This window comes from Haemaphysalis longicornis, unplaced genomic scaffold (assembly GCF_048455015.1).
Source record: "Haemaphysalis longicornis isolate Haplotype H1 unplaced genomic scaffold, Haemaphysalis longicornis Haplotype H1 scaffold_4, whole genome shotgun sequence".
Lineage (NCBI taxonomy): Eukaryota > Metazoa > Arthropoda > Arachnida > Ixodida > Ixodidae > Haemaphysalis > Haemaphysalis longicornis.
This window is the reverse complement of record NW_027526361.1, coordinates 54,748,681-54,772,433: the sequence shown is the minus strand read 5'-3', so window position 1 is coordinate 54,772,433 and position 23,753 is coordinate 54,748,681. Positions and strand designations below refer to the sequence as shown.

The following is a 23,753-nucleotide window of genomic DNA, read 5'->3' as shown; positions in this document are numbered from 1 at the left end:
TAGTTTGCTATCCTACACGCGGGGAAGGGGAACAATGGGGAAAAAATATGAAAACAGTAAGAAAAGGGAAAGGTAAGGACAGATCGCAAAGAGGTGGGGCCAGCGTTACGACACTATAGGCGATAGAGTTCATTGACTTCATACAGTGTAGTCTTTTGCGCTACAGTCTTCTGTTCGTTGTTTTTAGGAAGCACAGGAGCGCTTTTGTCGCCTTGTGCGTAGATGACTGAGAAGGCCTAGGATTTTCTCCTCGGAGAACGGCCGCCGAGAATCGAGCTTCCGTAAAGTTGAGGAGAGTTGCCTTCTTGCCGGTGAAAAACGTGGACACTCGCATAGAACATGGCGTATGGTCTCCGGTGTGTCACAGGCTTCGCACGCTTGACTGCCTGCCATTCCAATCAAACGGGAGTAAGCATTTGTGGAGGCGACTCCAAGCCAGAAACGGCAAAGAACGGTTGCATTAGTCCGCGGGAGGCCTAATGGAAGAGGAGGCTGAAGATGCGGGTCCACGGCATGAATACGAGAGCTCGTGAACTTTTGGGTAGTCCAAAGCTTTCACTAGTGTTACCGAGGTGACATAGTTGCGCGTTGAGAAAAAAAAAATGGAATACGTGAGAAGCATTCGTTTTTCACGTATGTTCAGATGACGTGGAGGTTCCTCAAAGTACCCTTGGACTATCCGGGGTGAGTCGGGGCCTCGCACCGAAACCACAGACTGCTGCATACCAGATAAAATGTTCTCAAAATGTACTCATTGCTCAATTTTAGGCATTTTTTCGTAAATAAGGGTGGTTCGGTACGTTTTGGGTATAAGTTTAGGGATGGGGTGAGGCATATCAGCACGTTTAATTTACATCTTGCATCGCACCGGAAGTACCGGGCTTGTACGTATTTGGAAACGGAATATCGCGTACCGGATATGTGTATAATGCCAATATTTGCCTAGCTTGCGAAGGTAGGACTAAAATGTGGGGCAGCATAGTGGCCAAGTATTTGGCGAAAAAGTAATGGATAGAAACTAAGGGCAGGGGTTTCTGGAAACCTTAAGCAAGATGCGTTATTTTTTTGATAATCTGTTGCTCGGCTTGCGGAGTCCAAGATAGCAACTGACAGCTCGAGTAACGCTCGCGATATCCAAGTGGGAAAAGGAGCTCGAGCTATGGTTTCACGGTTACAGCAGGAATCTGCATATGATAAATGTCGGGTCGGCGAGGCCTGTGACTTTCCGGTTCGGCCTCGCGTTATCCTGCCCCTATAGGGTCCTCCGTCTTGTCGGCCGCGGTGATTCGAAGACCGAGACGCGTATCTGCTTCGTCATTCTCGCTTTCCGGCTTGCGTAGTGGAAGAGAACGTCTGTCTCTAAACAAGGGCGTTTAGGCTGGTCGCTTCACTGACTGGGTTGTAAAACAATAGGCGTTAAGTTATATTTATTTTATGTACAGGGTGGTAAGACGATGATTGGAACACTTAAAACTTTTTTTCCTGAGCGAACCGCCGCTCTGCTCGCGCTCAAACTTCATACGAAGGTCGCATTTTGTGGCCTATTTTGTTCGACACTGGGAACAATGACGGTACTTGCCTGTTTATTCTGAAAATAAATAAAAACGATTTTTTTTTTCCTTTGGGAAAATGGCGGCCAATTTGTGTGCAGAGCGAAACTGACGATGGTGATTCACGGTAGGAAGAAGCGAAATGGGGTAGCAGACGATCAGAAAATCGGAGTTACTCTGAAGAGCTCTGCAGAAAATGCAAAAGCAAGCGAGGAAACAAATTATTGGCGGCGATGAACTGTGGGAATATTTTTATTGTGATTGGTATCAGCTGTTATGTAACAGTTTGGTAATCGTAAACTAGTGACGAGAGATTTTCTGCCCCAGAAAATTTTTTAAAGTGTTTCAAATATCGTCGTACCACCCAGTATACGCTAAACAGGGGTGTTCTCACCTGTTGCAAAGCAAGAAATCAAGAACAAGGAGGCCGTAAAGATCTTTCAAAGTATGGCCAAAAATTTAAACGATTAAATTCTGCAAGTGTAGCAGAATATGAAATTATATCTTGTTTATCTATACCTTTAATGTTTATGTATTATGAGTCCCTATTCTGGTCAAATTAATGAAAATAATAGAAAGCCACAGAACACGAGATGTTTACAGATTATTAATGACGCAAACTTGCAACCTTTTGCAAGGAAGCAAAAAAGTTAAAAGTACACTTTTGTGAAAAATAAAAGCCGCTAAGCGGGTTCGTTCCGGCGGTTGCGGTTCGCTGGTGGTAGCTTACGTAGCCTACTTTTACCGAGTTTCCGTCGAAACGCATTTTTACGCTATATAACTCGCATTCCTGCCGGCTTGGCGTGCCCATTTCCACATCGTGCAACGCTGTTGGGCGCCCTGCCGAAAAGGCGGTAGGAAAAAAGTGTGGTCTCGAGCGTGGCGTTTCGCGGACCTCGAGCAATCTCCTTCCCCCCCCTCCCCCCTTCGCCTTACTGTCACGCCAAGAAACCAAGTGTCTGATTCTCGGACGTGCTCTTGGACGTGAACCTCGGCTCTCGGCTCTCTCTCTCTCTCTCTCTCTCTCTCTCTCTCTCTCTCTCTCTCTCTCTCTCTCTCTCTCTCTCTCTCTCTCTCTCTCTCTCTCTCTCCTGTATGGCCAGGCGCTGTCGTCGTCGGTGACGCTTGTCTGTCTGTCTGCGGTGAGGCGACGGCGCCCCATCCCGTCAACCGTGGCGCCACGGCGCGGCCTTCGCTAGATCGCTCCGCTCTCACCGTCCTCCCGGCGAAGAACTGTACCGCTGAACGTGTCGCTCCGACGACCCTTCCGCGCCACCGTTGACTTTCTTCTCGCGAAGCCGTTTCTCCGGCGCCGAGCTTTTCCGGAGAGTAAACACCGCCGAGGCGGCGACCGTCAGTGCCCGCGCGACCTTCGTGCCGCCTGCCTGCAGCTTGGCCCCCGTCCGTCCCGACGGAGCGGCGACATCGGCGTCGGGGACGCGGAGGTGCCTGCCACGTGTCCGCTGCGGGCTGCCCGTGCGTAGAATTGAGAAATACTACGTCACCGTCGTCATCCTGTCTCTCTCCGCAAGGCCTTCAAGCGGTGCTTTAAAAAAATATCTTTCAATCTTTTTCTTTCTTCCTGTTCGAAGCGGAGGCAATACTCCTGAAATCCCATAGTTCAATAGGTTAAAAAAAAAAAAACATCACCGTGTTTCCTGGGCCTTCAAAAGACGTTTAAAATTTTCTTCCATTTTTTTTTATGTTCGAAACGAAGGTAATGCTCGTGAAATTCGATGGCTGTTCAGTAAAATAAAATTATCACTTTCTGTATCTCAGTGATGGACTTTTTGTGATGGGCGTGTGGTTTTTCACAAGTAGCTTTTGGCAAGTGTTGGTTGCTCGGTGACACTGAACTACAGAAGGAAAAGTAGCTTTTGGCAAGTGTTGGTTGCTCGGTGACACTGAACTACAGAAGGAAAAAGCTGGCAAAATCTTTGGTTTGGGTTTATTATCGTTTCGGGAAGAAATTGGCAGTCGTGAAGGAAAAAAAAAACACTTGGGGCTTGTCTGAATTATTATGAATGGTTAAAGGGAAGAATCTTCAGCGCCTAGAAGCTCTTGTTAGTGTCTTTATCGAACTTAAAGGAAGAAATTCACTCCTTCCATCAATTACTTAGCAAATTCATTGCCATAACACTCTTTTTAGCCACTCCGAAAGAGGGCACATGCGGAGTGGGTGCAGATATCAGCAGACTATATTGTGAAAACAACTAACAAAAGCTGGTGCACCTGGCTTACGGTCGGCAGATGAGTGAACCTCTATATAGGTTACTCATGTATGAGTTTCTCTGGTTTATTGTTCTTTGTACGCGATACATACATTGATAAAGCACCCCCCCCCCCTTCCCGAGGGTTATTAAACATGGGAAGAGTTTCTTTTTTAAAAGAGCCATGAAAAAACACAAGTTTGGTTCATTCGAAAGGTTGCCTCGTCAGAATCATACTGACACCGCTTTTAACGTACTCTTTGCTCAAATAAACTATATAATTAGGGAAAAAGGGAATAGCCATGCGACCCACTAGCTCATTTGCCGTAACAGAACCTATGATGTCAATGAGCCCAGCTGTGCGATTGGCTGAAGCCGGTAACAGCAAACGCAATATAGGCAGAGCTTGTAAGCTTGCCGAACGAGCTATTCGCGCCTAAATGCAATGCACATCCATTTTACAGCAGTAAAAATGGTGCGGTAAACAACAAAAGTCACGAAAATACACGTAAACATAGAAGTACCAATGCGCACTGCTGTTGGTACTGGGCGCACTATGATTGTTTTAGCTGCACAGCAGTCCGACGCTTCGGAGTTGTCTCGTACGACGCTGGCCGATTGGCGTAAGCGACGTTGCCTTACGTGGCCCTGTTTGTCAAACATACACCATGTTTCACGAAGCGGTTACTTTCTGCCATAACAAAAACAAGCCAGGTGTAAATAAGGTCAAAAACCAAACCAAAGGTGGAGTGCTGAGTATGCTTGCGCCACCTGGGAAGTTTGACGGCAAGCAAGTCTGCAGAGCCGAATGGCGCACTGGAAGTTTGTGGCACCGTGGTTTGTGGCTTCATTTTAGACGTCACCAAAACGCACGATTTGGCGGGGGAATCAAAATTTTAACCTAAATTAATTTCTCTGTGAATACGGCATCGTTTGCTGCCGCGCAAGCGCCGGGGACGCTATAAAACACGAAATCTTTCGAATAAAACCAGCTTGTATTTTGTCTTCATGGCTCCTTTAGCAAAGCTTTCTACCTGTACCAGTCAACGCTTTCGTCGTGGCGTGAACCCGGTTAGGGAGGAGGGCGCTTTTCACTCACGGAGCGCAGTGTAGATGGTGCGGCGAATGGGCTCTATTTCTTCGTACTCCCAACACCTGCTCATCGGCTCTTTGCCTCCTCGCCACTTTTCCTCACACTTTTTGGCTGAGCATTTTGTTCATCTCCACTTGGTTGCGCCGAATTTCGAGCGACACCGGGCACGGACGGAACTCGGAACTTAAACAGCTACGCTAGCTGTTAAAAGAACTGTCGATTCCGCAACAGTGTCTCTATCCTCCTATTCGAAAATGATGCGGCCCATTCTCGGCATTCTTCTCAGTCGCAAATAAAACTTTCAAGTTGCCACTCCGAAATGCGGTGCTAAATAAATCGATTCGTTGTGTCCCGTTATTCAAGTGGCACCTTGTATAGATGTGGTTACGTGTTACATGTTTTCGATTGTAGTTAAGAGTAAGTTCTTCCTGGAGCTTAATATGGCTTCTTAATATGTCCGGTTTGTCGGGTCATCATCATCATCAGCCTACTCAGGTTCACTGCAGGAGGAAATCCACTCCCATTGACCTCCAACCGCTCCTGTCATGCGCTTCTCGAGTCCCAGTTTACCCCATAATTTTTTTATTGCATCCCTCCATCGGATTAATGGCCTTCCCCTTCTTCTAGATCCGTCTCTCGATATCCACTGTTACCCTAATTGTCCAACGGTTGTCGTTTCGGCTCACTGCATGGTTAGTCGAAGTCCATTTCTTCTTTATTTGAACTATTATATCATCTACTTGAGTTTGTTCCCTGATCCAGTTAGCTCGTTTCCTGTCACTGTTACTCCCAACATTATTTGTTCCATGGCCCGTTGAGCCGACCTAAGTTTGCTTTCTAGTTAAGTAGGGCGCCAAGTTTCAGCTCCGTATGTCATCACCGGCAGTATGCACTGGTTGTATATTTTTCTTTCTTGAGTGACAGAGGTTGTTTGCTTTCATTATTTGGGTGTCCTTGCCGAGTGCTGCCCAACCCATAGCTATTCTGCGCCGGATTTCTCTCTCGTGGTTTGGGTCAGCACTAATCATTCGTCCGAGGCAGTTATATTCTTTTACTTCTTCTAGCGTTTCGTTTCCTAAGCAGAAGGGGGCGTTTTTGGCATGCTTATTCCTCATTACTTTAGATTTATTCATATTTATTTTTAGCCCCGTGGCCGTGCTTTCTGATTGTAGTTCCCCAAGCATTATTTGCATGTGTTCTGCAGTCTCACTCAGCAAGACTATGTCGTCTGAAAACCTCAAATGGCTCAAGTATTCCCCGTTTATCCTTAATCCTGTGTTTTCCCAGTCGAGCTTTCTGAGTACCCCCTCTAGACATGCTTTGAATGGTTTTGGAGAGAAGGCATCTTTGTGTCTTGTTCCCTTTCGGATCGGAAATTTATCGCTGTGCTTGTGGAGGGTTATCCTGCCGTGCACTTCTTATATATATCTTCTAGAAGTCTTATGTAGGTTGCCTTTATTCCCTCGTCTTTAAGTGCTTCAAAAACGGCTGCGGTGAGTGCAGAATCAAACGCTTTCTCGTAATCTATAAATGCCATGTAAAGGGGTTTATTGTACTCTGCTGATGTTTTTATAACTTGGTTGACGACATGGATGTGTGAGTACCCTTTCCTAAACCCAGCCTGCTCTCTGGGTTGATGAAAATCCAGGCTGTCACCTATGCGGCTAACTATAACTTGGTAAACTGTTGTAAACAACTGAGAGGAGGCTGATGGGTCTGTAATTCTTAAGGACCTTGGGATCTCCCATCTTATGAATCAATAATGATGGCGTTTTTCCAGGGTATGGGCACTTTTTTAGTTTCCAATAATTCCGAAAATAGTGCAGCAAGCTTTTCCAGCACAATATATCCTCCGTCCTTCGAAAGGGCTACGGTTACGCCGTCGTCACCTGCATTTCCTATTTTCATGCCTTTGAGAGCCTTTCCAACTTGCTCTTCAACTACTAATGGGACATCGCTAGTTAAACTTGTTCTCTCAGTAGTTTCCCCTGGTCTAACGTCGCTGGCATACGGCCTGGTGTAGGATGGTTCTGCTACCTTTATTATCTCAACAAATTTGTGCGTAATGTTACCCTGCTCATCTATGCTGTGCCGATGGCTAGCTTTCTCGGCAAAGATATGATGTACGCACTCATAGATGAGCAGGGTAATTTTACATCATGTTTTTCGTGTGACAGCCCGGAACTCCACGTGGGGTGACAGCCCGTAAATACTGCTTTTAGCTTCGCAGTTTTCCCTCAATTCTGCTGCTGGGATTTTGAATGCGGCTTATTTAAATTCCGATTTTGGGTTGCGCTATTTTAAGGAGGTATTTATCCATATTCTGGTGGTGGAATTCTACCAGTGTTAAACTTTCCGAATTACGCCGTTAATCTGTTTTAGAAAAACTAGCACTATCCTTCAGCACGACGGATCTAGACTGACAATGGCGCATCTTTCACGAGTCTGCGCACTTAACAAATGAGCATGCAAGCGAGGACACAGTTTACAAATTGAAGGATTACAGAACAAGTAATGGTCGTACAGAAGCCATCGTTAGTGGTGTGTATGTATCAGAATCGTGCTACCTCCCTCTTCGTAGTGTGATCAGATGGTTGTGTTCCGCCCGGGGACCTAGACGCGTGTGCGTGGCTTGGAGAATAAAGGTTTGACAACAATCACAGCGCACGTGTTCGCTGCTCACGCGGCTACCGCGAGAGGGGACACCCCCGGAGTACGTAAATCGATTTTGGCGCCTCACACCAGAGGTTAGGGCGCGCGCGCCGCGGCGCGACATCTGTCGTTCGGGCAGTTGACGGCGGCGGCAAGTACGAACGGCGACTCGACCGCGGCGGGACTCGACGCCGAGGGAGGCTGTCCCGCACGCGGCGAACGGGTCGGGTCGGCGGTTGCGCATGCGCCGTCGCTGGGGGACGAGCTTTTTATCGCGGCCCTGGATCGCGGACGGCGTCGGCGCGACGGCGGCGGCGAGGGGAGGCGGTGGCGCCGGCGAGGTTCGGCGCCAGCCTTCGCTCGTACATCACCGGCGGCTGCGGACGATGTTTGTTGCTTCCGCCAGCAGCAGCAGCAGCCACCAGCGCGCGGTCGCTCCGGCGGCCCTCTTGCTAATCATAGAAAACCTTCCTCCCTCGGGCAGGCACTGCTCGCGCGGCGGCGTCTATCGCCGTGCTGCTGCTTTCCCTGCCGTGACTGCTTAGCTCGTGGGCACGACTGTCTGCTGCGCGGCCGTTGTCACTTCGTGTCGACGCGGCCGAGACGCCTCCGAGTCGGCGAATGGACTGCATTTGCCACGCACCCTGCCGTGGGGTGCCGCCAAGGCGCTTTTCCTGACACCAATTAGGCCACGGGCGGCGTTCGACGAGAGGCGGGCATATGCGTTCGTTTTCCTCCGCTGTGGTCTTTGCGGCCCCCCTCTTTCTCCGGACATTTTCAGAACGTTGTGGCTTACGGATCCTGCACATGGCCCATCTCCTTGATGAACGCTGTCGTCATTAGCCTGTCCTCTGCTGGAAGGGCATTCGAGCCCTCTAGACTTAGGGCCTTTGAACACGGACTTATTCTGCGCCGGTTAGCTGTCTGCGAATTCGATGACGGAATGGCGTCGAAGTTGCGAGCAAAGGTTTTCGGGGATTGTGTTCTGCGAGCGGTTCACCCTCGCCTCCCAAACTCGGGTGTCCGTGGCGGCGTTTGATCCCCGCCGCCTACGTGTCCGTGACGAATGCTGCGTGCGTCACGCATCGTCGAAAGCCGCCGATTTCGCCTCCGCGGCGAGCTGAAAGGGTTCCACGGTGCGTGCTAAGCAAAAGGGTTTCGCGGGCAGCCCGTCGTTCGAAAATACCAGGGGCGGAATTCCGTTTTGAAAATGTTCATTTCGCGTCCGTTTCAGTCGTGGCGTAGTTGTTGCACTTGCGAGGACTCTGACCAGTGAATCTGCTGTCACATCTGCTCGTCTGCCTTCAGCCGATCGGGGCCTGCTCGAAACGGACGCTTTGAAAATCACTCTTAAAAAGGTCGTGGCACTTACTAACAGAACACTAACCAGTTACTTGTCCCAGTATTGACTAGGTACTTAGTTGGTTTTACTAACTGGTCATGCAGGACCAAGTGAAAAGTTACGCGTGACGATGTGGATCTGCTGGGCGCGCAGCACGACAGACACATCCAACACGCACATATTATACGTAGATAACCAACAAATCAACTAAGCAAGAAAACCAACGGCATGCACGAGGAGAGGGAGTATAACGTGGTTGACTTTCACATACATCTTCTCTTCTGGCTTTTATAGCCAGCAGCGGAAAGTCCTCCGGTAGTGTCGGTGGACGTGTCGCGAAACATCAAATATTTTAGCGATAATTTTAGAATTACGCATTTTAATGTGAGCAAGTCAGCATGTGGATTTGCAAAAACTTCTTAATCGTGATTTGGAGTGGGAAAAGGGCTGTAGTTATTCAATATTTCATAGAATTTTGTTACTGTCAGTGAATCTTGGTATCAAACAAGCAGCAGTTACTAAGTGCACGGTCTAGACTAGTAATGGTTCCACACTTAGTGGCAGGACCTACGTGCCGTTCTGGGGCGTAGTAAAGTTCGTAAGGAGTTAGCTAGTACAGCCGTTACTACCCTTTTACGAGCTTTCTTGTAGAGTTGCGAAAGAGTCAAGAAAGCCACAGTTCTACCGCACAGATATGCGGCTGGCGGACTTGGACCGGCATCACTTGAATCGTGTTCCTGGCTGCGTCATTGTACCAGCTGACGTTGTTGGGTGGTGCTGCTTCATCGTTGCTCAACGGTTTTTAGCGTGAATTGAACTGTGCAACGGGGTAGTCTCAGCTGCTTGAGAGAGAGTCTTATAAGTATCAACAAGATATTCAGTCTGGCTTTTGCAGTCTTGCTGAGTTTTGACGCGTATGCAGCCTAGTTAACAACGCATATAACAATGTAAAGACACGCGGGGCTGCAGTGGACCAACCCACCAGATATTGCGATGCAGTGGCCTGTCATAGCTAGCGGTCCATTCGCTTGATCGGACAGCAGCAGCCTTCGATGTCATTTGGTGTTTTCTGCGCACGTGCTTTGGGCAGCTGCTGCTTCGAAGATTAAAGTGTAGTAGTGACTGTCTCGTCCGACTTCCTTAACCTCGTAACATTGTGGGGATATTCGATGATCGTTCTCGGACTCACCGCGGAGAGTCCGAGGACTCTTCTTGCCTTAGAAGTACACGTCTTGGACAGTCCCGGTTGCGCCCAGGACTGAGCCGTAGTTTCGCGCGCACAGCCGTCCTCGCGACTTACGTAGTCTGGTCAACGTGGTGCCAGGGCGCATTGATCGAGATTCCATTCCCGGAGCGGCACATTGCGCCACCATCCCTGGCGGGGTCTGCCCTGCTCGCCGTGGAAATTCCCGCAAGCGGCAGCGGTTCGGTCCTCGCTGTGCATTAGTAGCCCGGGGCGCGATCAGGGGTGGCGGCAACGTTTTTGGACGGCGCGCTGCGGCAGCATTCCACCCTGTCCGACGGATGAAAAGTATTTTTGGCCCCGCACGACGAGGCGGGAGCGATGTATGAGCGACAGCGCCGACGTCATCCGGACTCGCCGCTGCAAGAAAGCACAGCCCCTGCCGAGAACCGCGCGAAAATTCGCCTTGCTCTCGCTGCGTGCCTCGGCTCAATTTTTTTTTTTTTTTTTTCATGATGCGCTTAGTCATTGTTAAGAGCAAACGTGGCAGAGTCGGCCGATGTGCGCGATGCGGCGAAGTTTGATTATACGGAGGGAGTGAGTAAAAGTTTGCTGATAGCAGGGGGCGGCCTGATAGTTTGATCTTAGGCCTGCTTCTTCCCACTAATGCAAGGGTACGGGAAACAGAAAAAGGAATGAACATAGAGGCTATGAGAAATACCGATGAACTTAACCAATGAACCATGTACGCTTAAGGCTCGTCTAGCAGCCAACGAGGCGCAGAAACAGACTATCAAATCCAATTTTCATCGCATAGTTAACATCCATATAAAGAAAAAAAATACGAGAAATTATTCCGCAGTCCACAGGCTGTTCCTACATGTTCGCCGCACGGTTTCCGCACCTATCACCGTTTGTACGGCCGTGTGAGAAGGCACTGCCTACGCGTGGATTATTGGGACGCATTAGCCGCTATCCGTGATACCCATCCAATTATAGCGAAGCTCTATCGCAAGTTTTGTAGTTCCTCTGGGTAGCCGGTGTGCCCCTTTCAGATGACATTAATTGGTCGCCCTCTGTCAATCACAGAATGTGTTGTGTACGCGTTTCAATGTAAGCCCAGCTTCACTGACCTAACGTCGTTAAACGCTGATGTTAACAACGAAGCTGCCTGGCGTTCCCTAATCGCAGGGCTAAGCTTCGTAGAACGTCTGAAACCAGCAGATCGATTCCCATTCGTGCCAATTCATTTTTGCCGTGTTCCACTGCTCGCGCCATCCACTGGTGCTTTTGAACTTGGCAAACAGCCACGAGGGGACGCCGCGAGCGCTTTTTGTTTTTTTCGCGGCCTTTTTTTTTTTTTAATTATCTATCGCAGAGATCAAATAGCCATGCATTTGAATTAAAATAACCGTGCAAATATTGCTTCCGTATTGATGTCTTGTCTCAGTTATGCTTAATGTTTTCTTCTTGCTCGACAGTGTTGGCTAGTATAAACGTTGCCACCAGGTTTGGTAGTTTAGAAATGCTTCGCCTATATAAGCGTCTCGTTCAAACACTGTTCTGACTCGCTGCATGTGTGCTTGGAGCTTTCTCTCCCCAGTAGGCTGTGATCTGTCGAGATGCCGTGAAACGTCGTGAAAGATGCCCATGAAAGCCTCGACCAAGAAAAGCTTCGCTGTTTCCCCATGCGTATGCATACATTGCGCGTCGCCTTGTCGCGGCTTCTTCCTCGCGAGGTTGCTAACGTTACGTAACAAGGCTGTTTGTTTCTGCGCACTGAAAGAGGATCCTATCCCTTCCTCACAACAGACAGTGGGGGGTAATTGCAGAGCCCACTAAATAAAGCCTTGTAGTGGGTAGGTAATTCCACTCAAGCGAACTCTGCAGTCTAATGACACTACAGTCATGGACAAATGAGAATCGAACACGAAAATATGAACCGTAACACACAGATAGCGCGATTTCTTTCCATGCAAGTGAAATTGTCGTGTGGCTTTATTACAACAACAAAGTTTAGAAATGTCTTTCCAAATACACTTCTAGAGGGCAGTTCTTTGATTTCCAATATCCATATTCTTCGATTTTGCGTGCTCTGGTTGATATTTTCGTGTTCGCGTTTCGTTTGTTTATGACGGCACGTCCCTGTTTGGGGAGCGCGATTATGACCCCTTTTGTCTTGAAGGACTGTGATGTGCGATGGACACATCTTCACCTGTCATCACAACGCCTGGACCTGGTTTTGAGCTGTTGGCGACAGCTGTCGCGATTCGCTGAGTCAGTCCAAGGTTGTTCGTTGGTGATTGAAATACGCAGCATTCCAACCTCAAATCTGACGAGTAGTTTCCAAAAAGTTCAAAGACGAGTCGAGCCGCATGATAGCAGGGAGTAAGTTGGTGCTCTTGATATCCAAATGCAAGGTATACGGCCAGACTGCATTTCCTCGTGGAGGTTTAGCGCCATTTTTTCCGGTTTCCGAAAGACCTAAACATACGAGGCGGAGTCAGTTGTAAGGGGACGTCAGTTCTCTGTACTATAAAGGCCGACCTCCATGCAGCGAAATGTCGGCGAAAAGGCGGCGAACGTCGCCCGGCGGCGGACGCTCCGCCGCCGGCGTCGGAAATACGGCTGTTCGCCGGCGATCTACGCGAGCTAGATGTCGAACGCGCGGCGGCGAACGCGACCGGAAGCGGCAAACTGCATTTTGAGGCCGCAGCCAATCACAGCCTCGTACTTCGTTGTACTTCCTGTCCTGTCTTCCATCGGCGGCGTTCGCCGCGTCACGTTGCATGGAGGTTGGGGTGGACGAAAACTGAGCGGCGCGTCAAACCACGGCGTCCGCCGCGCCAAGTTCGCCGAGAAACTTCGCTGCATGGAGGTCGGCCTTAAAGCTGTCGGCGATGTTCTGGATGCCATTTTTAAGAATTCGGCTGGTGGACTTGACCATTGTTCTAAGAGTGCTTTGACGAAGAAAAAAGAGTAATATGCAGTATTCGAGATATTGGTATTTTTTAAAGTATTTAGAAAGAGAGAACTGCGCATTACGATGGACTTGTGGAGCCTGGCCTACACAGCCCGTGGTTCGCCGTCTCTGTTATACTTGCAGCGTGCGCTCCGTCGCGTCGGCGTCCTTGCGCCTAGCGCCATCTGTCGAGGGCGCCGTCAAGCGTATCCGGAAGTGTGGCAAGATCAAGAGAGGAGGAGGTACCGGAGGGGGGATTGAGAGAGAGAGGCGAGGGGACGAGGAGCGCGTTCGCGCTTTCCCGCGTCAGCCAGCCGACTGTCGAGTGTGTGCGGCAGCAAGTCCCTCGCGTGGATTCAGGGGCGCCGCAATGGCGGCACCGGTGGCGGCGTCACTCGTGCGCTGGCGGCGCGTCGTCGCCGTCGTTTGAATCTACATCGCTGGCGCCGACCACTGCGACAGCGTCTTGATTATGCCGCCGCCGACGTGCTGCAGAACTTCGTCCGCCATGCAGCGTGCTGTGTGCGCTTGCCGTGTGCTGTGCCTGGCGTGGCTGCGCCGTCTCAAGAAGTACCTCCGGCTCTCCAAGGGAATGGTCAAGCGACTTCGGCATCTTGTCAACGCGCTGCGCTCGCTTTTGCGCGAGCGCTGCTGTCTCGCGCCGCCGGCCCCGTCTGCAACAGGTATTGTGGCTTGTCTCCGAGCATGGGCGACATGCTCTTGTCGGCGCCGGTGACTTCGCTCGGGGCAGGGCCCGCAATTGCCGGTAGAAATACAGACTAGCTGTCGTGTCGCGACGCTTTCGTGTTGGTATGCGCCCTAAAATCTTCTCCAACTTGGTTTTCGCTCGACAGTGCGCTTTGCTACCTGGTTTGTCGCCGCGCGACTTCACTTTGGCTACGCCGTGTCTGTCCGTTGCAGGCTTTTTGGCGGGAATAAATCTGCTCGTTTGTAGTTGGTTTCGTGAGTGCGCGTTAGTGTGCAACCTGTTTTCGGTTTGTAAAGAAACTGGCCTACGCAGCCTTATTTCCCAGCGTAGTCGAAAATGTTCCCCCTCTGTACGCGATGTTTTTTCTTTTTTTTTTCCGACTTTCGTTTCTTGCGTGCGAATGTGGGTAATGTGACCGATCATGTGCAGAACACTTTTTCTCTGCGTTTTCAACCAGGGCTTGCTTAAATTGCGCCAGAACGAAAATGAAGAACGACACAACGTTCGCCGCTCCCTGCGTATCTATAAGCCAACGTTCGTGTTTACCTGACCAGTTAATTCTGCCTCGTGAATTCGGCCCAGCGAACTGCTCAGCGGTTGCGAATGATTCAAGACGAGACTCACAGCCGCAAACTAGTTTGTGCGGCTGTCTCGGTATTTTAAAAAGAAGCACGCCGGCTATCTGCAACCCTTTCCTGTCGCAAGTGGCGGCTGAGCCAAGGACTCTGGGTGGCGGCGACGGCGGGGAAGTCCTTCGTGTCTTTGCCGGTGCGCTGAGCGCTACTTGCCGGCTGTCGCGACGTAGTATTTTCGCTCGATCGTGCCTGCGATATTTTTAAAGGTTTCGCGTCTCGCAATTCTGGGCCGGCAAAGACGCCAGCCCGTCCCCTCCGCGTTCTGTGCTCTTTTTTTGCTTGCCTGCCTGCCTTGGCGGCGGCACGCGAGGAGGAAGAGACCCCGTCGGCATGACGGACGGGGAGGGCTAGCCTTCCTGGCGCCGTTCATCTGCTCCTGGCTGACCACACGAGTCCGGTCCGGCGCCCAGCTCTGGCGAGGGAGAGGAGGTATAGGAGGGGAAGACACTTTGAATGGGACCGGCCGCGGTTCTCCGCGTCTGCCTTGGGTAGTTTTGCGACTGCCTTTGTCCGAGACTTTCGTGCAGGCGGAGCGAATCTGGAAAACGCACATTTGGGGGGAGACGTTCGCCCTGCCTTGCAATAATTCTGAAGCGAATGCTTTAAATTGGTCGTCTTTCATTTTGAAGAAATCGAGCATGCTGAATCGCAATACAGTTGAAATGTTTGAACGTGTGAGTGTGAAATCAAGAGTATTGCGGGTGGTCGTATGGTCGGGAGAAAGACGACCGACAGTATTTAAAATTCGACTCCAAGCATGATAGTTTATAAAAGACGATTGTGGAAGAAGTTTTCCCGTGCTGGAGCCGGAAACGTCTTCGGTTCATCAATTTTCCTGCTTGGAATCCGTTTTTAATTGTCCAGGTGCAAAATATGTGAAGTGTGGTTGTGCTGTTCAAGTCAGGTCACTAATACGTTAGTTTACCTTGACAGGTGCTTCTGCGTTACTGCTAGCCTGCATGTAGTCACGCTTCTCCCCCCTCCCACCCGCCACGGTGGCTCAGTGGCTATGGTGTTGCGCTGCTGAGCACGAGGTCGCGGGTTCGATTCCCGGCCGCGGCGGCCGCTTTTCTGATCGAGGCGTAAACCAAGAACGCCCGTGTGTACGAGATTTAGGCGCACGTTAAAGAACCCCAGGTGGTCAAAATTTATCCGGAGCCCTCCACTACGGCGCGCCTCATCGCCTGCGTTGCGTCGGCATGTTAAACACCACAATCAATAAAAGTCGCGCTTCCCGAAAAAAAAAAAAAAAAACGGAATATCACAAACGCGGATGAGGAAGAGCTGTTTTCTTTTGGTGTTCTTTTTGCCTGCCTGTTTCTCGAAATGAAATACGCGCGAAATATTCCGCACAGTATGGGTTGAATAATAAAAGGTCATTTACGATATTTCGTCGAAAGCGGCTGTTCTGTGATCGTGTCCCGCACGCGATGATTACAATTTTTCTGGTCGCTTTCCAAGGGAGTCAATGAAAGGGAAATGGTCGCGCGGGTATGCGTCACGTTCTCCCATCGTTTCGCCCGCTGTTAGTCAAATTTATTTACGCCGTGTGCAGGGGCGTAGGTACGCGCTGCCATTGCGCAAACTGGGCTCGCCATTTCAACGGCTGCTCTACCGCAACACATCTTGAAAGGAGGCCTGTTCAGTAGTGTTCAGAACTCCCCGCGGCCCCACTTACAGCAGTGGTGGCTTATCGGTTTTGTTCAGGGAGCAATGCGCAGTGTTTTCTTTCTTTTCCTCTTTGGTCCCCAACCCTATTGCCGCTGACTTTTCGAAATGCGGGTTGTTGGCACGAGCTGTGCTGTATTCGTCGCGGTTCGGACGGAACTTTGGCGCCGAACTTAAACGTTGTCGCCTTGTTTCGATCGCAGGCAGCTCGGCCGAGGCGTCGACGGCGACCACGGGCGGCCGCAACGGGCCGCCGACGGAGCCCGAGGCGAGCGCCGAGCCGTGGTGCATCATCGCGTACTGGGAGCTGAACGAGCGGGTGGGGCCCCTGTACCGTGTGCAGCGACCCTGGCTGCACGTGACCTTCGACGAGCGGCCATCGGTCTCGGCCGGCGAAGAGCAGCAGGCCCTGAGCCTGCACGAGCTGGCGGCGAAGAGCGCGTGCCGGGACGCGGTCGTGCTGCGTACCCGCGCCCACATAGGCCAGGGGGTGACGTTGCTGCAGGAGCGCGACGGCGTGTGGGCCTACAACCGCTCCGAGAAGGCCCTGTTCGTCGCCTCGCCCACGCTGGACGGGCCCTCGGTCCGCAACCTGACAGTATTCAAGGTGCCGCCGGGATACTCGCTGCGCGTGTTCGACTGGGAGCGCGCGCGCCTCTACCGTAGCTACCCGCCAGCCTCGTGCGATGGACCCTCGTACCCCCCGTACTTCGCGCGCATCTCCTTCGTCAAGGGCTGGGGCCCCAAGTACGCGCGCCAGGTCGTCACCTCGCTGCCCTGCTCGCTCGAACTCATCTTCCGCGCCCCGCCGCCCAGGTGATGGGGCTCTGATGTCGCTCGCTAGCGGGGATGTTTCTCTAATTCTCACTGCCTCTGGCTTGCGCTGGCCGGACGCGTGGAAGCCTGCCGCTGTGATGGCGGCAGGCGCGTGGACTCGTTGCCGTGCCGGCCTCCGGTGACCAGGGCGAGGAAGGAATGCCGGGAGGAGGGGGATGTGCACATGCGTCCCCACCGCCGACAGCAGTGTGGGGGACGTTCCTCTTGAGGCCAGTGCGCTGCTTCTCTCGTCTCGCTTCACTCAGACCACCAGCCTGGTGAGAAGCACCACCGCGCACAGCAAGACAGAGGAGGCACTGCCACTGCTGACACGAGTGGGTCGCGCAACTTGGCAGTGTGCCCCACTTACGGTTGGCTATGCATGGCCGCCGTCCAAATTGTATGGGCTGCACAAATGTCAAATCACAGCCAGTGTTTTCCAAAACGGAGCCTTGTGTTATTTTCTTCTCCCCCACTGTTCCCTTTGTACCACACTCTCTGCTGACTAGACGAAAAGGTTGTTACCCAGCAATGGCGGACTGAGGCATTTAGTTGACTATGAAATGCTCGCCTAGTCTTTTATGGTGTGCTTGCGTGTAGGCTGCAATCGTAAACCATGACATCGCGCACTTGCCATTTGCAGCATTTTTGTTCATGAAGCTGTTAGCTGTTGTGTATTACGACTAGACTATTGGCAATTAGCAAAATACTTGCAAATTAGTAACAATTGTAGCCTTTTCATTCTGAGCTTTCAAGCAGGCAGAAATTTTCTCCGGCTTTGCTTGATGTGGCTGTATTTTAGGCTCCTGTACTGCCACCCAGGAGCATTCGTTGTAATCTTAAGCAGTTTATTAGTATTTTGTACTCCATTCCACAGTAACATGTCAGAGAAAGTTGGGCATTCGTATGGTTAACTGCATTTGGTGACATGTTCTCCTACTCTTTACCCTCTTTATGCTTCGGAGAATTACGGTGGGGATCCATATGTCTCGAAGCTTGCTCAGTTATGCGTAGTCATTAACAGCATGTTGGTTGGACTGAAACAGCAAGGCATGAGCCCGTGGCGTACGCAGGATTTCATTTTGGGGTCGGAGGCGTGAAAACAGGAAATAAGTTAAAAACCCTAAACCAGGACTCAATCGGGCTTTTAAACTTAACGTCAGGACGCCGTAGGTGTCTGTTTCAAGCACCCATTGCTTGCTGAAGAAATGTTATTACCTGCCTTCGTTTGACAATAGGAAAATTTAGTGACTTCACCTTGCCTTTACCACACATTTATCTGAGCTACTGATCGAAACTAGGGTCACCAGTGTGTACGCCTTCTTTGCATTCATCAGGCTTGTCCAAGCTGAAATTACATGTAGGCTTTTGTTGTTTTGTGGAATGGTACAAATATAGTTTATTCCTGCCCCCCCCTCCTGTCCTTTTTTTTACACCCTCCATAGGCCCCTAGTGTTGGTTTACATGTGCCGGTTTGGGAGAACATGTGGTTGCAATGATCTGAGCAGTTTTGCTGTCTTGCCATGCAAAACAAGAATTACCCAATTCAAAATCTAAATGGCTATAGCAGTGTTTACAGGCTAGAGTAATTCTTTATTCCTTCAAACTTAGCAGCCGAAGCGAATGTACTAATTGGATAACTCTGCTTGTTTAAGGTAGTGCTCAGATTATTGTTGCTGCATGTTCTTGCAAATGCAGTTGCCTACCTGTCACCTTGATATATATATCAGTATAAATATATATATATATAAAGCTAAACTTGTTTGACTAAAAAACAATAAGCATTGAGTCGCAGAAAAATGAAAAAGGTGTGGTAACTGCCTTACATTTACACCAGGCTTCTTTTTTTTTTTTTTTTTTTTTTTTATGATAGCTAAGTGCATGGCCAAGCTGAATGGCTTGATCAAGTTAGTCTTGAGTGACCGGTGGCTTGAAAGATATGTTGGTTTGACGATTTCTGGAATTGTGTGAGGTCCCCTCTCCTCTCCGGCCACATGCATTTTGCGGGACGTAGAACGCTGAGAAGTCCGCTGTAAGGTGCCACTCATGAGCATTGCTGTCGTCAGTGTTGGGGGCAGTCTTGTGCTCACTTCCGTGGGTGCTGAAGCTTTTTGTTGTCTTCGTCAAGGATAGCGTGTGTGCTTATTGCCTGAAGGGGCAGCTTCTTTCTTCGTGCGAGTCAGTTTATTTATTATTGTGGTGCCCCTTGGTAGGGAGAGAGAACTGCCTGCTTTGCCCCTTCCTCCCCTCCCTTTTGCTTTAATATGTGGATGTTAACTTGTTATGTGTGTATGTCCACATACAACTTCCCCCTTGTGTTTCCGTTTTACATCTGCCCTCTCTAAACCTTTCCCCAGAAAGAAAAAGAGTACAAATTGCTTGTTGCATTCTCTTCTGGTGTGTGTGTGTATGCGTGTGTGTCAGCTTTCGCCGCAGCTGGTGTTTTATTGCTTGCTGCTGTGTGTTGACCCGGATGAAACTGTCTGCCGTAGCTTGTTGACTACTCACTATGTTTATTGTCGCATGTTAACCTTTCTTTTTTTGCGTGTACACGGAAGAATGGAAGTTACTTAATTAGGTATAAATTTCTTCACTCATGTCCATTTTATGAACACTTGAACTCCATGTTGCTCTTTTTTTTTTTTTTTTTTTTTGTGAAACTGTTGTGTAGCTTGCCATGTCAAAGCTTCTTAGTGCATTATTCTTTTCTCTCCCCCCCCCCCCCCTCCCCCTTTAAATGTGATGTCAGTTGGGTGTGCAATCTCTCCCCATTGTCCGTTTTTCACTCCAGTGATCACAGTTACTGCTTCCTGTGATAGAGCTTTACCTTGAGGCCTGGAGAAACCTTAGTCCAACCCACCCTGCCATTTGCTTTGTTGTCACCTTAAACCTTTAGGTGCATTCGAATTTGTGCACAGTGGCAACAGTGCCTACACCAGCTTGGCACTCAAGGTGCTGAAATTTGCAAAACAAAAGCTTTATTTGAATGGCTGCACTTGGCTGGGGTGTGGCCTGCATTTGGTCTATATGCAGCAAGAGTCATAATGGGCACCATATTCAGCAGCCTCCGTGGTGTATCCGTTGGGTGTACCTCCATGTCCTTGACCTGCAGCTTTGCTGTGCTTTGTTGCATGTTCAGCACAGAAGTGTGCTTGAACAAGAACGGTATTTGTATTGAGACTACTGATTGGCCCGTACCGTGTTCACAGCATGTGATACCAAGAGCACTTGCTTCGTGGCAACAGCTGAAACGTACCATGGCGTGATGAGTATGTGGTACCTCCATTTGCGCGTAAACTTGCTGCACGCCTTATACTTACCTCTCTAGGCGTAAATTGTGTCCTGGTGGCAGTACAACATTTAAATGTGCAGAGTTTCCACCAGTTTTGCTTCACCAAGGTGCGAGTTCTTCGCAAACTGTCTTCTCACACCTTTGAAACGCACGCAGCAAGCGAGTCCCAAAGGAACTAACTATTGGAAGAGAGTTGCCCACCTTTCGCGCACCCCCTTTTCTCCTTGCTCTTTATGAGAGTGCGGTGTGTTGATCAAGCCCACCTGTGGTGTCTTTAGGGACATGATGTGCCTTTGCTTTGTCTCCTACATCTGTGTTCTCAGAGTTTCATTTTACTGCTCTCCGAGCTACTCTCACTTTCCCGCGTTCCCCTACTCAGTTTGTCGGCTTCCTCACCTGCTCTTTTTTTCCTGCACTGCCCTCTGCCTTGAAACAACCTTTGCAGCCTGCGTCTTCCACAGTGGGGACCCAGTTTTGGGGAGCCATCACTGCCCACGTTTTAGTGAAGTGTCGTATTGCCCTAGCTCCTAGTACGTGGCTTCTCGAATGATGTGCTGTTCGATCGGCTATTTCTGCAGGCATAGCTGCATTTCCACACAGGCCCTTTGTGAGCCTTTTTGTTGGCACTTGCTGGGCTCGCTTTTTGAGGCTGAAGGTTTGGGGTCGGTCTCGTAGGAAGGAGTACAACGATATAGTTGGCATTACTGGTGTGAACAACTGAAGTGCGGTACAGCACCGCTCGGTGCTGAGGTGTTGTACCTTAGGGTCTGGTCGAGACACAGTTCAAACAGGGTGGGGCTGAGTGGCTGCCTTGGTGTGTTGTTGGCTTTCCTTTCGCCGTTCTTTTTTCAGCTTCTGTGTCTGTCTTGTCTCTGCTGCAGCTGCTTCCCCTTCTTGCTTAAATGAACACGAAAAAGTGCCAAAAACCTGTAGTGTGATTTTGTTGTGCGCGCAAGTAGCAAAAAAGGCAGGGAAACTAAAAATGCACATAGGCATTCTAGGCAATCTTTGCTTCATCTGAACAGAAGCGCGTCTCCTGTCTTGTTGCCGAAGCAGCCAGCCATGGTGGCTTTGTGCCTCTTTGTGTGTGTAATGCAAACCTGTGAACGCTCTTACTAGGACGTGCGCTTTCTTGCGTACATGTGCAAGCGTTCAAAAACTATTCCATCCACTCTTTCGTAACAAAAAGATTATATAAGTATATACATATATATATATATATACAGATGTATATGATCGCTGGTCAGCAGCTATAGCTAGGCAAAGCCTGCAGAAAGTGCCTGGTCTTAAAAAATTGTGGATGGCACGCGCAATCGTTAGCGTGCGTGTGGATGCACTGTTCCTGTAGCGGTAGTTTCTCCCTCCAGAGACAATGGTTTCATGCTGGCTTATTTCCCACCCGCTTTTCCCCTTTGGACGCACATGTCGATGTGCATTGCTATACTGAAGCATGAAAATTTTACGCGTGGTTTGGAAGAGACAATCCAATACCATTATGCCTGCCTTAATGCCTTACAAACACTGGAAAACAAGAAATGTTTCAATGGCTGTGTGTGTGTGTGTTCTAAATGAGTTTGCTCAAGCATCTAGGCTATGCTGTATTATGTTTTCGTCTCATCATTTGTGAAGTCATGATGAGAATGACTTAACAAAGGCTTTTCTTTTCTCGTGCATTTTTGTACATATGTAAAGTGTAAATAAGTCTTTTTCTTGTGGTAGGTATGTTTTTTTTCCCTTGTTGTGACCGGTTCCACTGTGACGTGTGGCTTTGTACAAATTCTGTACAAAATGAAAAAAAAAATACTTTCTACTGTAATAAAGCTACAGATATCCTAAAGCTTCTTCTGTCTGGGTTCAGTCATTCACTGGCGGTGCCAACTTGTACCCACAGTGGGTAGATGTCACATGTATCCCCACTCTTATTTGTGTGTGGAAGGTTTTGGAAGTACTACGTTGCAGCAATAGGCCAAGTGATACAGGATATAACGATTTGGAAAGCACTGACCCAGCCAGCCTTGGGCCACTAAAAATCCACACAAGTAGTAGTAAGTATTGCTGAATGAGGCGGACTTAGCCTTGCTTAGCTGCCAGCAATTCCTTCGCCTAATCGTTCCCAATACATCAGACTCAAAGTCATCACACCTTACTTAGTCCTAAAATAACAGACACACAATGTCACAACACCTCACTTAGTCCTGTGGACTGCAAGAATCCGAGTAGGAGATGGGACACCTCTCTCTGCACAATCCAGTGGTCCCTAGGAAAAATAATGTCCTCCAATGTAGCATGGGGCAGTCCTAACTTCTGGACATCACGAAAAGTTTGTCTGCTCAGGGTTGGTTTCGGAGCAGTTCATAATGAAGTGATCAGTGTCGCCAGTTACACTGCACAAGGGGCCCAAAGGGGATGAAACAATGTTGATGTTTTGTAGCCAAGCTACGGGCTGAGTCTGTTCTTACTCGGTGGAGCAGGCAGGCTTCGGCTCTCTTCAGGCCTTTCGTCACAACTGGTTGATGTACTGGTCACCACAGCTGCCTTAAGTGCTCACGAACGATCTGTTTCTGTATGCATTGGAAATCACACCGCGTTTGCACCGTCCTTGCAGATGATAAGGTGTCCTTGGCTAAGCTGTCAGCATGTTCGTTTCCCGCTACACCGACGTGCGACGGGATCCACTGGAATTGCACGGTGAAGCCTTCATGCTTGAGCCACTTCAGTAGAACTAGGTATCGCTGACAGGTCTTTTCAGCAGGTATACCCCGCTGCAACAGGTGAAGGGCTGACTGAATTGCTGAATATTGCGACCTTTTGCCTTTCAAACGGTGACGGTGCAACGCAGCTTCTATGGCAACACACTCACTCAGATAAAACCAAAGGCGTCGCCCTGGCAGCCCACGAAATATTCAAACTGTGTATGAAAAAAGCCACCACGCACACTGCACTTTTTGCGTCAACCGATCCGTCAGTGTATATGTGCAGACAGTCCCCGTATTCCGTTCCAAATGCTCCAGCACCAGTGATCGTGCTTCAGCAATAAGGTGTACAACGCTTCGAGCACATATGAGGGATGGTCAATGCACAGTCCACACTCGTGGGACCAAGGCGGGTTCAAAGTAGCCTTTTTCCCAGGCCATTTGGGACACAGCACTCCAAGAGTATTTAGGGTTGCATGAGCACGAGACTACCCTTAATCGTAGATGCCGCAGTTATGCTAATCCAGCACTTGTTTCTCCAAGGTGCAACACTTGCATAAGCAAACGTTGAGACGCCTGAAGACAGGTGTTGACTGCGCCTCATGGGGGATCTTGTTGTTTCCAGCTGCTTGAGGAACGCCGAGAGACAGCCTAAGCCCTTTTCCTGTGTAAGGATTCCAACCGCTCGTATTGTGTCTCTGAAGGCGATATGAGAGGCAGCTGATAGAGCATGCGGTTCAAGATCAAGGCTTCGTGCAACTTGACAATAGAGGCTGGGTGATTTCCCCTTGTCACACCGGCAAGTCTCCGCAGTACATTAAGTCTGGGCATTACAGAGGAAACCATAGAGTCGATGGCCTTTCGCCAATTCAACCTATGATCGAGAACAATTCCTAGAAATCGTACATGAGTAGCTTGGCAGATGGCGATGCCATTCAGTTATATGAG

General features: G+C 49.7%; 1 protein-coding gene across 1 annotated transcript in view; it reads left to right on the top strand.

Moving 5' to 3' along the window:
* The window catches only part of LOC144178708 (mothers against decapentaplegic homolog 6-like), a 121,610-nt gene extending 99,661 nt beyond the window's left edge, over positions 1 to 21,949 (top strand). Inside the window, exon 3 of the mRNA XM_077706729.1 lies at positions 16,208 to 21,949. Coding sequence (XP_077562855.1) covers positions 16,208 to 16,824 — 617 coding nt within the window. The 3' untranslated portion in view covers positions 16,825 to 21,949. The remainder of the gene's footprint in view (positions 1 to 16,207) is intronic.
* The last annotated feature ends 1,804 nt before the right edge of the window (positions 21,950 to 23,753 follow it).